This window comes from Rhodamnia argentea, chromosome 8, assembly GCF_020921035.1.
Source record: "Rhodamnia argentea isolate NSW1041297 chromosome 8, ASM2092103v1, whole genome shotgun sequence".
Taxonomy (NCBI): Eukaryota; Viridiplantae; Streptophyta; class Magnoliopsida; order Myrtales; family Myrtaceae; genus Rhodamnia; species Rhodamnia argentea.
In genome coordinates, this window is record NC_063157.1 from 7531829 (window position 1) to 7549076 (window position 17248).

Consider the following 17248-nt stretch of genomic DNA (forward strand, 5'->3'; position numbering starts at 1 on the left):
ATCTCCTATCAGGAAGTATTATATGTAGGCAACGGTTCAGTTGTACAAGTCCATTTTGTTTTTCTCTCAATTGACATGGGATAAGTGCAGGAATCGGACTTAAGGTCTGGTCATCGGTCAATTGATGACTTTAACGACTTAAGGGTCTGGTCATCGGTCGATTGATGGTTTTGAGAAAACTCCAATCAAGTCCAGAGCGCGTCGCGGGGTGGAATTCCATCGGCTGAAATCCCACATCTTTCGAGTGGAATATCGGGACATCTTCCAAGTGTTATTTCTGACTTCTGAATTCTGCCGACGGCGTGTTCTAGACCGGATTGTGATTTATTTTAAAGGTCAAAAGAAATTAAAAATCTCAAATTATGTTTACTGTGGCGCATTTGCCTTCGTTTTTTTTTTTTTTTGTGACATCAAAAATTTCAAACTAATACATGTGTGACATATTTTTTTTTTATCAAAGTTCCGTTAAAAAAAAGTTCCATCAACAAGAACCGTTAAAAATCTATTTATATAGATGCTGGAAAGCAAACAATGGCTTAAGTGAAATAAAACGACATTTTGGCTGAAAAATTATTTGACAGAACCTTGACAAAAAAAACAGCTGATACAATTAGTTTTTTGGTCACAAAAAAAAGTTGAGGAAACAAGTGTCACAATTAGCGTAGTTTGTAATTTTTCATGTCATCCAAAAAATTTCAAGATAAATTTATGACTGTAGGCATAGTTCGAAATTTTTAGTGGCTTTTTATTAATTTTAAAACCTTAAAAGCACCAGTCAAAAAATGGGGCTAGAGAACTCAAATAAATGAAAATGAATCGAATCCAAAAAATGATGTGATTGCTATGCACAGATTACCAGTTGACAAAAATGGGCGATTAAACTGCATACTTGGTCTCTTCGGAGACATCCGATAAAAAAAACTGCATACTTGGTTTGACCAAAAAAATAAAAGTGCATACTTGGAAGTTGCACGAGGAGGGCAATCCACTGTTGCTCCTCCAACGACAAACGAGCAAAAAATAGTTCATATTAACAGAAGTCTTTCCAGTCAACGACACGACAGAGCCTGTGTTCTTCTGTAAAAGGGAGAAAACGCCCACTCTTAACAAGTATCCAAGCAACCATCTTTGCTTCGACTATTGTTCAATGCTCAACTCGACTAAATTACATCAAATAAATAGCATAACGGCAGAACAATCGAAAAGAGATTCCAGTGGATGCTGAAGAATTTCCTGGCAGTTTGACAACGCGCAATGCAGTTTCAGCATTTCAGTAAAGATATTTTGCTAGTGTGAAAGGAGCAAGTTCCTTCCAGGACAGATCCAACTCGTCCGCAATGCAGTGTATTCCGCCACACAGCAATGTAAGAGGGCTTCAAGTGGGTCTACAACTTCACCTTTTGACAAGTCTCAACACATCACCCACGAGATGTAAAGAACCAGTCACAAGGACCTAAAACATTATCCCAAAGAAACAATTGTAAGTAAAATGATACAATCATCCAGTAGTAAAGGAGCACAAAAAGGTCGAGTTGAAAAGGAGCATGCATCTCTAGGAAATTTGACCCCATTTGATTTTATTTTATTAAGCTTGACAGGAGATGCATCCTTCTGCAAGTCGAAAGTTTGGTCATGAATGATTTATCAAGCCAACAGTCCATGCAACCAGTTGTAAGCATTTCAGGCAAGTCAAGCATGCATGAAGATTCTCATCCTAGAAGATTACTATTTCACTCTGGCTCTTTGCTAAAAAAAAAGGGAAAAGTCTGAAGTATACTGATGTCATAGTTTATGGCAAATGGGTGAAATGATTAACAAGGACAAGCTTTCATAAGCTGAAAGAGTATCATAAAGAAAACTAAAAAAGATATGTCCTCTTTTTCCTTCTGCATGTGTCGAGAAAGCAAACATAAAAGTGGCAGAAAAGGATGCACATAAAAAGTAAAGGTAAGAGAGGTACCCTTTTGCTAGAACTGCAAAATACAAATTTGTAGCTACAATTCCTAGATTTGACATTCACCAAGCTTGTGCTTCTAAACTTAAATACAATCATGTTATGCATTGATATAAAGAAACATTACGAATGTATTTCTCAATAGATTCCTGCCTAGGCCTCTGCAGCATTTCTGTTGTGAGGTCCCGCATCTGACTATTCACATCAGTTGGTTATCCTCAGTTATGCAACAACTATGCAGTCAATAACCAAAAATGTGCTTAACATCGCCCCAAAACCAACATGCACAAATTAGTGAACAATTAAAATTGCATTCTAGTCTAAGTTACACTGAGTTCTTTTCCAAACAAAAGATTCTATACATCAAGTAAAATTTAATAGGAAAAATTCGGATGAGCTAGCCATTTCTTTCCAGAAGAGGTAATATCAATCCTGGACGTTCACAGAAAAAACAGACTTGATTCCTGAAATCCAAAGCATGTAAATGCCCATCAATAAAGTACCCTTACCTGAAACCGCACTGAGCGGTTCTGTTGCGCATTGTCCCTCAGCCACTTAATAGCTAATGGAAGAGAAGAAAACACAGCACTATTCTCACAACTTCTAATGCAAGCTTCTGTATCATCCCTAACTTCATCACCAGCAACATCTATGTTCTTGGCCTCGCCTTCTATACATCACATGTATGAAGAATATTAATAGAGTGGAAGACATCACCAGATATAGCCCATAGACAGATCTAAGGCACATAAAATATTACCTTTTTCACCTTGGATAAGGTTTTCCCAAACTCTTTGCAAAGCAAGCTGCCATGACAAATCAACTTGAGAATTGCTAGGAGGCAGAGCATGTGACCCAACCTTGTAATATACAGATATGTTCGGTACAAAAAGTGCCTTCTTGAAGTGCACTCCTGGACATTATAATATGTATATGTGTCATTATACATTTGTCCAAACGACATCCTCAAATGAACATACTGCCCAGCAATTCCATGCATCTAATAAATATGCAGAACGTGAGTTCTTTGTGGAAATGATAACTGGCATATGCTGGAGAGGAAAGTGATTTTAAAATGGGATCAGAAAAAAAGCTGGTCAAAGAGGTTGCTCTTGGTCTAGTAGTTTGACTTTGTTGGTAATGCAGTTCAGCGTAGTTAAGATCATAAATTACATATTAGTTTCAAAACATGACTCTACTCTTTGACTTGCAGAGTCCACAAAATTTTCTAGGTGTATCTCAGCTCGTCATGTAAGGATGCTATGGAACAAGCACTTCTCCAAAACTTTAAGCTTTCCGAAAACATGTCCAGAATGCATATGAGCATATATCTTTAACACTCCCTTTCCTTGTAAGCCAGATCCAAGTGTGAAACATAGGATGTGAACAAAACAATGGCAAACAACAACATAACGACAAACATCAGTATAAGATCCCAATGCATACTAGCAATGGCCATCGGCCACTTTCACATATACGTAGAGACTTAGGCCATGTTTGGTTCAGCATTTGGTCAAGGGACTTTGAGAAAATGCAAATACCTTTGGACTAAAGGCCTTTTTCAAAATGCAAGTAGTGTTTGGTAAAGTGTATTTTAAAAACACACTTGGAAAGCAACTTTGACGTAAATGTTGTTTGGTGAAAAATGAACTTTTTAAAATATTTTTCCATTTTGAAAAAAAGGCGGCGGCTACCGGCGGTGGCAGCGCCCGGCTATCGGCAGCGGCGACCGGCCACCGGCAGCGGCAACCGGCGATGGCGGTGGGCGGCGGCGGCGGCAAGCGAAGGTGACAAAATTAAAATAATAAAAAAATTAGTTGCGTTTCGCCAAAGTCCTTTAGCCCAAAGTACTTTGGGCTAAAAGATTTTGGAGAGCATTTGAGATGCAATTACATCTCTCCAAAGTGAGCCAAAAAATGATCCAAACACCATTTGCATTTGGCCAAGGGACTTTAGAGCCCCAATGCTCATTTGCAATGCTGAACCAAACGGGGCATTGCTAGCTAAGCTTATATGACCATCGACACATTCTAGTTTCTCAACATCGGTGGGTAAGTATGGTGAAGCCATACAGAAATCAGTCTAGATATCCATGCAAAGAGATGTTTAAATCTGTAGCTGAAACAAGAAATATCAAACATTTACCCTGGCTTCATTTTTACAACTGCTGATTCAAAGAAACGCCTAAATAAGGAATATGAAGACAAATGAAAGAATGTATTATCACATCATGAATTGGGGAAAGGACTGGTTGATGATGCAATATATTTTGAACTTTTACCATAACTAGCGCATGTATTCATCAGGTGAGGAAGGAGCAACTTAGGGTCTCGCACGGACATGCAGTTGAAGAGAAGTATCTGCATTTGTCACATAAATAAGCTCAGATTCACTAGAAAGGCAGAATGGATTCATCATAGGAGCAAAACCCTTCCCACATATTTCACTTTACATCCCAAGAAATCCATGGCTAATTGTGAAAAGGACACAAAAATAGAGAAAGAAAATAAAAGCCATCAAATTCTGCAACTGAATGGCTAAGGTAATTTCTAATTCTTGCACAAAACTGAAAAAGTTTGCCGATATTCCAACCAGCTGTCTTGTATTAGTGGAAGTGGATCTGCCAACTCCTAGCTTAAGATAGCTGGAAACCATGCCGAGACTTTCCATTATGCGGGTCCTTTTAACCTCATAATAAGGTACCATGAGTACTGCCAGCCTATTGTCAATGCGTAAAGGTCCATTCTTTCAGACAACGAAATTAGCATTCTGATCAACAGAGATATTATCACATGAATCTCACGATGTTTTAGATTAGAATGATGTCAGTTACTGGTTGGTAATATTCCATAGATTATGCACGTTATCGTTTGCTCAAACATATTATGTGGAGAGAAGAGTTGGAAAAAATATCAACGCAGACTAACCATCAAAATAAAACAGAAGCATACAAAAGCTTCCCGTACTTGCTTTCAAATCCTATCAGTCTTTTCGATGCATCAATACCAACAATAAATATATAAAAATAAAAATAAAAAAAGTTGATGAGCTCTACCTGCGTGGAGATATTTGCAGAACTTTTACCATAGTTATTGCCTATCATTGCATTTGCAGATTTAGAGTCGCCCCCTTGCTGATTACCCCAGTTGTGACATGGATTTTCTTCTTTAACAGCAAGAGAAAACCACTTTGCGCATGCTTCCATGCTTTCAGGACTATGAGCACCATCCAAATAAAACACCAGTTCTCCTGAACTTTCAGAGTTTAATAGCCGATCCGGGACAATCTGAGCTCGCCCTTGCAAACTGGCTGATGTCAGCCCTTTAATGAACTGCTCAGGCAGATTGCTCTAGCACACAAAAATACATTAACGAGGAAAGATAATCAAATAACCGCACAAATGAACTCGGGATTATGCTTACCATCTGTTGCAGACAGGTTATGTCCTGATGACCCGTCCTCTGAAGCCAAGTAGAGCATAGAACAACAGCAAGACCAGCATTAAGAAATTGATGCTCGCCCACTAGCCCAAGTTTCAGACCCTTAAGTAGGTTGGCATCCAGTGGCGGTGCCACTTGAAGATTCACCTATATGGAGAATGATTATGTTGTCAAGCAACTATAAGTTCATATCTGGAATCATGTAATTGAAATACAATCAATCGTTTCCAGAAAAAAACATTAAGCATAAATATTATTTCAAAAGAAAAACAAGACAAAGCTTGGGAAATAGATGCCCCCGAGTTTTACAGTTCATTTCCTGCCACAGAACTCCGTATGTCTAATAGAAAAGAAGTTTCAGATTGAAAAGATTATGAATTGCAGAAAGTCAATCCTTCTGTTTAGGAAGTAATGTACTCCATGCATGTTATAATTCTCGGTAACTGACCAGTGAAGTAAGAGCATCTTACATCCAACTGGGAAGCTCTCTCTTCAAGCACCTGCATAGCTTCATCAGGTTGAGGCACAGTAAATGCTGGCACTCCTCGCTGGGCCACACGAAATTAGACTATATAAGCCAAATGGATCTCGAAGAACAATATGCTGATAGGGTGCTAATTATATGCTTCAGCAACAAATGCTGAAAAACACCTTGAAGATACCAGCCTTTTCCCCAGCAATTTCTCCCAGGGTATTTCCTGTGCAACATAAGAGATAACAACGATGAGTATTCACAGTGGAACCAGCATTATAACTTTACACTGAAACCATTTGACCTGAATCCAGGACTATCCCATAAGCTATACTTCAACACAATATGCAATATCTGTAGAGATGATGATTAGATGCCTTGGATGAAAATTCAAATGCAACACATGATGCAGATTGGTCAAGATCCTTATCAACCTTCAGAAACTACAATCTAAGCTTGCCAAAAGATGTGTGAAACTTCCTAATGAGATGTAAGGTTTGACGCATCATGTCATTTCTAAACTCGTCAATTATAAGGGAAACGTTAGAAAAATGAACAGGTTACCAAGTAATACGAAAAGGTCCCATCAAGCAGCAGTAGTTTGCAGATAAAAAGTCTGAAAGTTGACATTCAACAGGAAACTTGAGGGAGCCCCTCAATAACGTGTGAATTGTGGAAAGCAGGCTTCTTGCTTACTGAAACTCATAATATTGCTTCAGTAACCTGCAGGTCTACTCCCAGCTAGTATAGAATAAATTCATCCATTTTTGGCACCTAGACCTCTAAACAGCGAAATATGGCCCAGTAAGGGACCATTCATTCTCTACGAAATACTGTTTGGGTTTACACTACTCAAGATACTCAAGCACAGTAAATCACGAAGTGATTCATGGCTTAATTAATCAATGAATTTAATACAAAAAAGATGAGGAAATAGAAGTCTAACCGAGAATTTCCATGTGGTCAAACCCGAGAGAAGATATACCGCAGACTATTGGTGCCTCAACCTGCAGAGTTGATGCATGCATAATCACTTTACAGGCAGCTTACTAAGTTAAGTCCTAGTTGTCACTTTTGTATAAGCCATTAGAAAGGTGGAGTGCATCTCAAAACTACTCCTTATGCAACAATCGAGCACTTACCACGTTTGTTGCATCAAATTTTCCTCCTAAACCGACCTCTAAGATGGCAACATCCACCTGTAAAGCGAAGACATAATTGAAAAGGGAATCATCTACAAATATTCAAAGAGAGACAAAGAAACTCCTAATAAGAATCCAAGTGTTTATCGAACTAACTTGCTCAGCTGCAAATATCTTAAAGGCAAGTAAGGCAAGGAAGCGAAAATAAGTAGGCATTGGTACATCCTCACTAGCTTTTTCCTGCATACAGAAATCCAGTCATCAAAAGCAGAGCTAGAGAAATATAATTGAGAAAACACTGGCCTGGTTGCAGCAGTCTCAATAGGACACCACTGCAGCAGACATACAATCAATGGCATGCGCCAATACCTTTAGTCTATCGTAGCACCACCAGAAGTACGCCAAAAATTTCTCTTCGCAAATGTCCTTACTGAAGCAAAAGACATGAGAAGGAAAATTACCAAAGTTGTTGGGCAAGATACACCCAAAAGGCCTGATAGAAAATCATCCATCCATCTATTCGGTTGCTCTTTAAACCAAGCCAACCAAGGAAAGCTAAAAGATGTCGTGGAAAGTTTATCCAAGAAAGTTAAACTTACCCATCCAAACGAAATCTTTCACGCACATCGATGAGGTGAGGTGATGTGAAAAGTCCAGTTCGGAACCCACAATTACGGAGTATAGATTCTGTAAAAGTGCATGTGGATCCCTTTTCCAATCCAGCAGCAAAAAGTAATCAGCACAAAGAAATTTCACTGAATTTAGGAATTACTAGGCCGGAAGACTCAAAAGTCCTAGTACGATACAACTACATTATGACTTACTAATTACATTATGACTTAATATTGGCCAAGAGCAAGCTTATGCAAAGTATAAAGACATCCCACATAAATGGGCCTCCGGAACCTGCATAAATTAAAGATACACTCCATCCAATAAAATTACAATGAACTCGCAAAAAATTAAAATGTCAGAGAATAATGAGTAGACAGTTATGAAAGAACGCCTGCTTACAAATTCGTATCAACTTACATTTCCATGGAAAAAGATGAGCTAAAAAGTCGCAGCAAAATAATTCTTCCCAAAAATCATTTATTCAGATTTTTGGGAAGAAAATGAATAAAGCCCTGCTGAAGCTCTCTGATTAAATGATGAAACAAGTGAGAACCCAAATATCACTAAGCAGTCCACTTTAAGTTAGCAAGCTGAAACAAAATATCAATGTCCGAAAGCAAAGAAGCATTAGGTAGCTTAAGGAAGTAGAATTAGGCACCAATGCACTCATAAGCTGACAGCAGCAGTTCAGAATGAGGCTCCCTTATACTTGAAAACACTGAATCTAGAAAAGCAAAATGGAATGCAAAGAGAGACGACAACAGCTGATCACTGAATTGATCTTATTAATGCATGTAGACACTTAGCCGGTTCGAGCATTGCACCCGGAAAGCAGAGAGCATCATCGAACATAACTACATCCAGACGCATGACACTGAGATAAACTTCGTCTGGCGAATCAAGCAAATGCCTAGTACCTTGCCCTTCGTGCCAGCCACATGGATAACCTTCATCTGCGGGATTTGTTGATCTAAATCCAACACCTAAAATCCAAAAACCGCGAACAAAGACCAAAAGAAAATGAGAAGAAAAAACAAATGAAGTAGTCTCGCTCGCTTATCAAACCAAACCGATAAAATCAACCACAAGAGTTTTGCAAGAAAGATCACCTTCAGATAATCGAAAAGCAAATCGAACCGGTCGCCCTTGTTGCTCTTGTCGGCGCGACTGCGCTTGGTGATCAGAGAAGACAGGGCCTCCATCGCCTCCTCGTACGGAGGAGCCGCGGGCCTCGCCGAACCGCTCTCACCTGCGATGCACAAATCGTCAAGCGACCACCAACCAGAGCAAACTCGAATTCACGAATCCAGCAAACGACTCGTCGCGCCGAACGGAAAGCCCCAAACGGGGGGGAATACCTTCCGCCATACTTTCCCCTCCTTCGCGCCCGCTCTTCAGGACCTGAACAGTCAACAGCGAAGGAGTGAAGCTTCGTTCATGGTGATGACATTCGAGGTATCCACGACACAAATGCAGATTGGAGAGATAGGTTGCAAGGAACGCACAGAGAGGGAGGAGAGAGAGAGAGAATCGACGTCGAAGCGGAGGCGAGCGGCGGCGAGATTCGAGAGAGGCTGAGGAGCTAACGAACTTGAACGGGTGGCAAATATGGCGAAGGAGTGGGTGGAGGCTGGCAGATGAACGACGCTAGGTGGAGGCTGACAGCGACCGGAGACCGAGGAACGGAACATTGATTTTCAATTAAAATGTCCCAAAAATATTCTCCTTAAAACAATTAAATAAAAAGTTACTAAAGGTGCACGTGACAACAACTCTAGAACAGAAATCTATTTAATAACTAATTTTTAAAAAGTAATTTTTCGAGCATAAATCTTTTTTATTACTTAACTTCATTTTTCTTCTTTTAAAGTATTTTTTTGCTCCAAAAGTAATTTTAGAATCACTTAAAGAAGTAAAAAAAATTTACTTCTATCCGAAAGTAAAAAATCAACTTCTGCTCGTAAAGAAAAGTTAATTTTTAGAGTAGAAGTGTTGTCATGCACTACTCTATTTGCTCCTAAAAAATTATTGATGTCACCATAATTTTTGTCTAAGTGTTAGCAATATTTCTGTTTTAGAAATCAACGTCCGAAGAGATGTTGAATTTTTACTTCTAGAGAGAAGTGGGTTTTTTTTTTTTTTTACTTTTTTACATTGCTCCAAAACTATTTCTAGAGCAAAAAAATAATCCAAAAGTAGAAAGATGAAGTTGCATAACCAAACAAATCTCTTCTCTAAAAACATTTTTGAAGCAGAAATGCTACTGTTGCCATGCACGCTTAAGCAATCCATGAACAATAAAAATATTTTTCTTTTGTTATTTTTTTAAAGCGACGCAAACAATCATGTCTAAAATATGTTTTATAAATTATATTTTTTTACAAAACAAATAGAGCCATAAAGCCGCATGATGATTACCGATGCATTTACCAAGTCTTTTTACTTCCATTAGGGTGATAAGCTTGCAAGTTCGCATATTATTGAGGTCTAATCCATGTTGGCAATTCTCTGTCTTAATAATAGCAAGTTTTCCTAATTAGGTGTTTTTAACAAGTTTCGCGTTCATATATTATCCGGGATCGCAAGATGTCAATGCATATTAGTAAATTATCATCGGTCACAACAAAATTGACCTTTAAATTTAGAAGTGTGTAATATGATATACATTGAAACAAAAGTTAGCGATTTACATGTGTGCGAATAGGTAAGGAGAAATGTGTTTGTGTGTCTAAAATTTGTAAAGAAATGGATCTAATGCTCTAAAAGAATCTACAACTTTAGCATCATCCCAATTTCACTGTAATTTTTTTTTTCTAAAAAAAAAACTCCAACTTTATTTTCAATTTCGAATTTACCCTAAATTTCTTTTGCCTCCTAAAAAACCTCAACTTTAAGTCCAGTTTCAATTCTACCCTCGATTATTTTGCCGAAATCTGCCCACATTGACCCTTCGTCCAAAATCGTCCTTAGTAATCTTATGTGACATTTCCACGTCATTACTATACTTTTTCCCCAAATTTCATATCCAATAAGATGTCTTTTGAAGATGAATTTCAATATTAGCCCAATCAATGTATTCTTAGATTTGAAATTTGGGTAAAACTTAGAGGAATTGGGATTGGGTGTTCAATTGCTCTTATTCTCAAGAGAGTCTTCCTTCAAATTTGAGCTCGATCTTCAATCTCTTGAGCTCGGGAGTGTTCCATCTCTCACGATCGAAAAACTCACGGTTGGGACACTCGGCTCGGACGCTGAACTGTCTCATGCTTGGAAGGTTTTCATCTCTTAGTTGTCGACGAGAAATTTTGGACAGACGATTAAGAAGGGAAATATTTGCGACTCAAGTGAAACTTGGTGGTGTTTTATGATACCAAAAATTTTTTAGGGTAACATTGATACTAGACGGTAGAATTGAGACAATATCTAAAGTTGAGAGTTATTCATGAAACCAAAAAAGGGCAGTATTGGGATTGGACGTAATGTTGAGAGTTTTTTATGGCATGAAAAATTATCCAAAAAGTTTTAAACGTATTGCACTTTTGTCAATTCAATCTCAAACCTTTTAATTTTGCTAATTGAGTCATAAACCTTTTCACAAATTATCAATTAAATCTATTAGGCCAATTTTAACCGGAAAACACTAACGTGAATGCCGACCATCCCACGTGAAAATTAGGTCCAATCCAAAATTTGCATGCGACCGCAATGGTCCAGGCGAGGCTTGACGAGGGTCGCGACTCTTCGGGCCACACAAGAAAAAAAAAATAAATAAAAAAGGAAAGATTTTTTTTTTTTAAATTGTACGTATTGACATTGTCTCCGCCACATAAAGTGGACAACATTTGCGTCAAAGATTTCCAACCGGAATTAATCAAACAGACTCAATTAGCAAAGTATGAAAATATTTATGACTCAATTGACAAGATTGAAAGATTTATGATTGAATCAATAAAAGTGAAATGAATTTAGAATTTTTTGGACAATTTTCCCTTTTGATTTTTGGGGTTGTTTTGCTTATAATGAGCCTATTTGGGGCAAGATTAGAATCTCTAAAAGCATTGAGAAATTACACATTGGTTTTTTTCATTGATAAAAATTGATAGAATTAATGGAAGCACTCGATTACACTTTCATACAAGTTTAAGGATTCAATCATATTTTTCGTAAATTTTTGTAAGAACTTTTGATCTACATATCTCATGTTATAAAAACAGAAGCATCATCAACTTTCCAATAAAATCGAAAATTTTCATATAAAGAAGCGAATTTCGGGTGAAAATGCTGATCACCATAACCAACTCTCAATTCTCAAGGGTAACTTTAAAATTAAACATGCGGATTTCGGACTTTGAAACCACACCGGATCTGTAAAAGTTCTGCAGGTGATTGTGACTCGTTAGGCAAATAAACACAGGTACTATAGGTGTCGATAAGTGCTGACGTAATTTTAATTCTTTGCGTGGAATAATTGAATTCAACATATAAATTTAAGCATTCATTCGTGTCACATTCGAATCTTTGATTTGTAATTCACGTTTGGCCTCGTATCGTGCAAAGGTGCGTAACATTGTCGATCTAGTAATGCTACTTAGAGTTACAATTACAAGTGGAACCATGCTTTTTTAACCCCCATAATTTCTCACAGTAGAATGGATTTTTCATGTCTGACGGAATCGATATTAAGTCCACTCTCTCTGCGCGTATCTGATCGTGTGCCTTCTGAGCCAAAGCTGATACACCACCATGTGGAACGCATCCAACGGCTGAGGCGACTGGTTCCACGCTAAGTGCCTGCTCGCGGCCACACACGATCCCCTCATCCGCTCCACGCGCTCCCTCGTCAACCCCCTCAGCGTGCGCTTCACTCCCTCCGCTCCGCCGCCGCTCCCCACGAACACCGCCATCTCCTGCCACCTCAGCACGTCGATCAACGGCAGGTCCTGGATGGGACGGTCCGTGATCACCACCGGCACGCACCCGAACCGCATGGCGTCCCCGATCCCCGACACGTCACCCCCGTAGTCAAACAAGCAGAACTCGCTCGTCGCGAGCCGGCGCGCGACGGTCTCCCGATCCGACGGCTCGGGCTCGATCAGGAAATCCGGATCTCCGGTTAACCCGTGGGCCAGGCCGGGGTCCTTGATCGCGCCGAGCCTCGCGTACGCCAGGTGCTCAGCCGGCCCGTTCGACGGCGAGGCGCGAGGCTCGCCCTCGCCGGCGGGGATGATGCCCGCCGGAGGCAGGGCCAGGTCCTTGTGGGGGACGAACCCGCCGTCCGACGCTGGGAAGCACGACATCTGGACGGAGTTCTTCTTCAGCTCGACGAGGTTCCGGTCCGACCCGGACCCGATCCCGTCGCAGGAGGCGTAGAAGTGGTCGGCCCCCAGGGTGCGGTTCCAGTAGGGGAGGTCCGCACGGAGGTCCCGGACGACGCGCGCTACGGAGCGCTCGGAGAGGTCGCCGTCGAAGGGGACGAAGAAGAGGTGGGCCTCGCTAGGTTTCTCGGTGACGAAGGGGCTGCCGAGGAGGGAAGCGAGGAAGAGCGATTCGGCTTCGGATTTGAACTTGTAGGTCCTGCGGGCGTCGTAGACGAAGATCCTGAAGTTCCCGACCATGTCGTCGTAGTCGGCGGCGAAAATGGCGGGCGATAGATACGGCGGAGAAGGAGGAGGAGGAGTGGAGTGTACGGACGGTGGAGTGAGGAGAGAGAAGAGGAGGAGGAGGAGGAAAGAGGGGTCGGCGACGAGCATTTTCGCGGGAGGCGGAGGAGAGAGGTTGAGCAATTTGCGTTGGGATCGGAGCTGGAAGTTGATGGAGAAAGAATCAGAGGAGGTCCCTGGCGGCTGGCGTTTTGTGAGGTCGGACAAAACTAGCGATAGCCGGCGGGGAGCATTCACAAGCATAAATTCGGGTTTGGATCCGAATCGGCTCGTCCAGATCCATTTTTCCGAGAGTTTTTTTTTTTTTTTTTTGGTCATAATTTTTCCGAGAGTTGAAAAACACTGCCGTCCGATCTTTTGGTCCTTTCCTAACCTTTCATAAAAGAAATAAATTTTGACCAAAATAAATAAATAAAGTATACTAATTATTCAAAACCACTCTTTGTAGTTAAAAATTCGACTCTTTTAATAATAAAGTCAATATTAGAGATAGTATAGGTGTTAATGGATTTTTAAACGAAAATCAGCTTGTGCACAATAATGGATCTAAGACTTCTTAAAGCCTAGCTCGCAAGTTCCTAAAGGGCCAACCGACGGACAAATCGACTTATTGAACACTTCGTTCGTCTATGCATGTTCGATACATGATGTTTACTTACCTCAACTCATCCTGTACTTGTACACATCTCTTAGAGGTGGAATGGCATCTAACGACAAAAGTGGTCCAAGATGAACGATGAGCTATTTTAGTAATTTGAGATTATTTTAAAAATGATTATGAAATTCAAATGATAACTTAACCACTCCGTAATATTAATCTTTTAGAGAAAGAGATGGAGAAAATGTCTTTTTGAGGGAAAAGATACTTAGAACTGAGATAAAATCTCACATCTCTTGGTAGTCCATGTCTTAGATATCCCACTCGCTTAAATAAAGAACTCGATGAACTCGAAATGACTAAATATTCGATCTAATCTCTCAATAAATAACTTTTCTCAATTTCGTCCTTAATGGAGAGTGAAATTTTTGCAAAAAATGCAAAAGAACCAAGGTCCGAAGGGAGAGAAACTTTCGGTGAAGGTCATCTTTACCCTTACTAAGCTCGGACGAGGGTTTGGTGACTATTATTGAAAGGACTTGACTACACTTTCTTAAACCAACACGACTTGATTGGAGTCCGGGCTGTTCGTCGGTGCATATTTTTTATTATAAAAATTTATATTATGGCATCTTCTTCTCCATATATTAAAATTATGCCTTCATTAAGTATCACATTCTTCCACAAAATGATAAACAAATTATATGAAATTTTATTTTTCTATTACGTTGCATCTCATATTAAGAGATTGCTGATAATTCAAAAATATGCAAATTGATATACCCACATTTGCTTGGGACATGTAAATAATACATATTTAAAGTCCGAGTTGAAAGAACATCCACATTTAACCAATGAAGCCTTACCCAGTTAATTTGCCGTTCACGGATATTTGTTTCATTATTATTTAAGATACAACATCTCGATTTAAAAAAAAATGCTAATTCGAACAAAGTTCATCATAGTAAAATCATCTGTATGATTCAAGAAAAAATCAAATTTGATTTGAAATTTGAAAAGATACATAGAGAAAAGACTATCTTCAAATAAAATTTTTATTTATATTATTTTGAATATAACTTATCAAAGTACGACTATCCATTTGAAATTTTAAAGCATAGGAGAAATACATCTAATTGCGCGAAACTTGATATTCTTCTACAAAATTGCTTTTTATTATTATAAAACTTCTTATCATAGCATCTTTTTCTCCGCATACTATGATTATGCCCTCATTAAACACGACATTCTTCTACAATATTAATAAACAAATTATATGAAATTTTATCTTTTTCTAATACATCGCATCTCATATTAAGAGAGTGCTGATGATTCGAAAATATGCAAGGACATTCCCGCATTTACTCGAGATAAGTGAGTAACACATATTTAAAGTTGATTTGCCCTTGTACTTGCCACGTGAAAGTTTCACTTTCCCTTTGTGAATGCCACGTGGCAAGCCGCATGGTATTTTTTTGCCACGTCATCCACATTTAACCAATAAAGCTTTACCTAATTAATTTGTCATTTACAAATTTTTGACTCTTCTTTAAAATTTAAGACACAACATCTTGAATCACTGTGTTAATTCGGACAAAGCTCTAGTAAAATTATCTAAATTTAAGGGAAACTCTATTTTGTTTAATTTTCAGCTGATTTTGAATATAACTTATCAAAATAAGATTATCCATTTCAAGAATTAAAGTGTAGGAGAAATACATCTAATTGCAATTTAATTTAGCAGGGGGGAAATAGTAGGTTTAGGGAAACTAAACTAGATTTTGGTGAATTACAAGTACTTGACTTAGCAAGGGATAAGAAATGTTTTTAAAATTTTTTTTTTTTTTGCAATTTAAAGTGTCGGAGATTCAATTTACTTTTGAATTAGTACGATCCACATTGACAAAACGTGGGTTTCTCATGGAATTTCTCTGTAAAAGTTTGAAATCGAAATAGGATACTCGCGAACATGCAAGTGCTAGAGATCACTTGCGCGTGCTCGCGAATTTGGACTTTGAAATAGAGCTCATTTATTATTCCGAAATAAAATTGACTTAAATGATCGAATTAATTATAAAAAAAAAACCACTCTATTTAGAAAGCATGGAATGCATCGTTTAATTCGTCCAATGAAAGAATTTTAATCGATGTAGTGAATCTTGCCGAATATATTCATATAACTTCCCGATGATGTGCTTTTTTCCTACGCTGGTGAGACATTAATAAAATTAACTACCGATTTTTAATTATCATCGGACAACTTTTTAATTATTTTTTCAGTACTTAAAATCATCAGCAGCTAAAATTCAATAATTAAGCTTTTAGCACCGAGGTGTGCTTTATAGCCATATTAAGCGTTGAAAATTAAAATTTTAGCACTTTTTGTCATTTAGTGCGTTTGATAATCACTTAAAAAAACCATTCGATGTATTAAGTAAGAATGGCTTATCGAGTGAAAAAATATATGACGGAAGTAAAATCTTACCAATGACCTTTCTCTACTTAATAGGTTGGTAGGGTATAGCAACATAATTAGCAAGATTCTAATTGTCATCAATTACATTTTTGTGCTCAATGAATTAGATAACCCCTGGTTGATTTCTTGCCTTGATTGAATCTTGTGAGTCAATATCAGTCACTGTGGTCAAGCAAAAACTTGCTTGGGTTATCAACCAGGCCTATACTTTCCAAACTTACTTTTAAAATTTAAATTGTCTTTGGTCTTCCGGATTTCTAGTTATGATAGAACTAGATATGATAAGATAAGAAATTTTAAGATTCTGTCATATTCTATCAATTGTTTGGTGAACAGTGAGTTTAAAGTCGGATATTTTTATATCATATTTTATTTATTATTTTGTAGAATATGGATATCGATTTAAATGACATATATGCCCCTACGTAGTGCCGGTCTTATCATCATAAGATTATCTTTGCATGATTTAGCATTATTATAAACCATTATCTGTGGCAAAAAATGACAAAAACTGCACTATTGCAAAAATTCGGGTTGCAAAAACAATATTGTTCATAAAACATATGATTTAATAAACAGTGACCCCGCTTCATTCTTCAAATGCCACAGAAACTATAAACAATGCTCCAGACTCCACTGATAATAGCATATTCATAAAGCATGTGATTCCAAATTTGGAGAACCTTGCATAGTATTTACATAATCCAAAATAATCACACACGATTTTCCCCAGTAAAGGTGTCCCTAAGAGAAGAAGCAAACAACCAAAACAAGATCATCAGTAAAAAAACACGATGAAAAGTCATGTTAATTCGAAGCATAACATTTTATTATTACATCATAAGTAAGGGTATCTTACTTCAAAAGTCTTTTACTTATTAATCGACGGAA

The 17248-nt window shown here is 38.3% G+C and overlaps 2 protein-coding genes across 3 annotated transcripts; both read right to left on the reverse strand.

Annotated features, from left to right (window-relative positions):
* Window positions 1-1011: 1011 nt before the first annotated feature.
* Window positions 1012-9274, reverse strand: LOC115736791 (folylpolyglutamate synthase). 2 transcript variants are annotated; one of them, XM_048283993.1, is made up of 17 exons: window positions 9129-9274; window positions 8982-9024; window positions 8733-8872; window positions 8541-8606; window positions 7608-7717; window positions 7378-7438; window positions 7165-7248; window positions 7009-7065; window positions 6813-6873; window positions 6046-6092; window positions 5865-5942; window positions 5377-5541; window positions 5010-5303; window positions 4236-4314; window positions 2724-2867; window positions 2464-2624; window positions 1012-1453 (listed from the first exon to the last, which is right to left on the reverse strand). In XM_048283993.1, the coding sequence occupies exons 2-17, from the start codon at window positions 8989-8991 to the stop codon at window positions 1394-1396; spliced, it is 1617 nt and encodes a 538-aa protein (XP_048139950.1). In that variant the 5' UTR covers window positions 8992-9024; window positions 9129-9274; the 3' UTR covers window positions 1012-1393. The 2 variants fall into 2 exon arrangements, with proteins under 2 accessions (XP_048139950.1, XP_030524514.1); XM_030668654.2 differs by lacking the exon at window positions 9129-9274 and having other exon boundaries at window positions 2715-2867.
* A 2973-nt stretch (window positions 9275-12247) lies between these two features.
* LOC115736815 (probable glycosyltransferase At5g20260) lies at window positions 12248-13573 on the reverse strand. The gene has a single exon (XM_030668684.2). The coding sequence runs from the start codon at window positions 13524-13526 to the stop codon at window positions 12303-12305; it is 1224 nt and encodes a 407-aa protein (XP_030524544.1). The 5' UTR covers window positions 13527-13573; the 3' UTR covers window positions 12248-12302.
* Between the last annotated feature and the right edge of the window lie 3675 nt (window positions 13574-17248).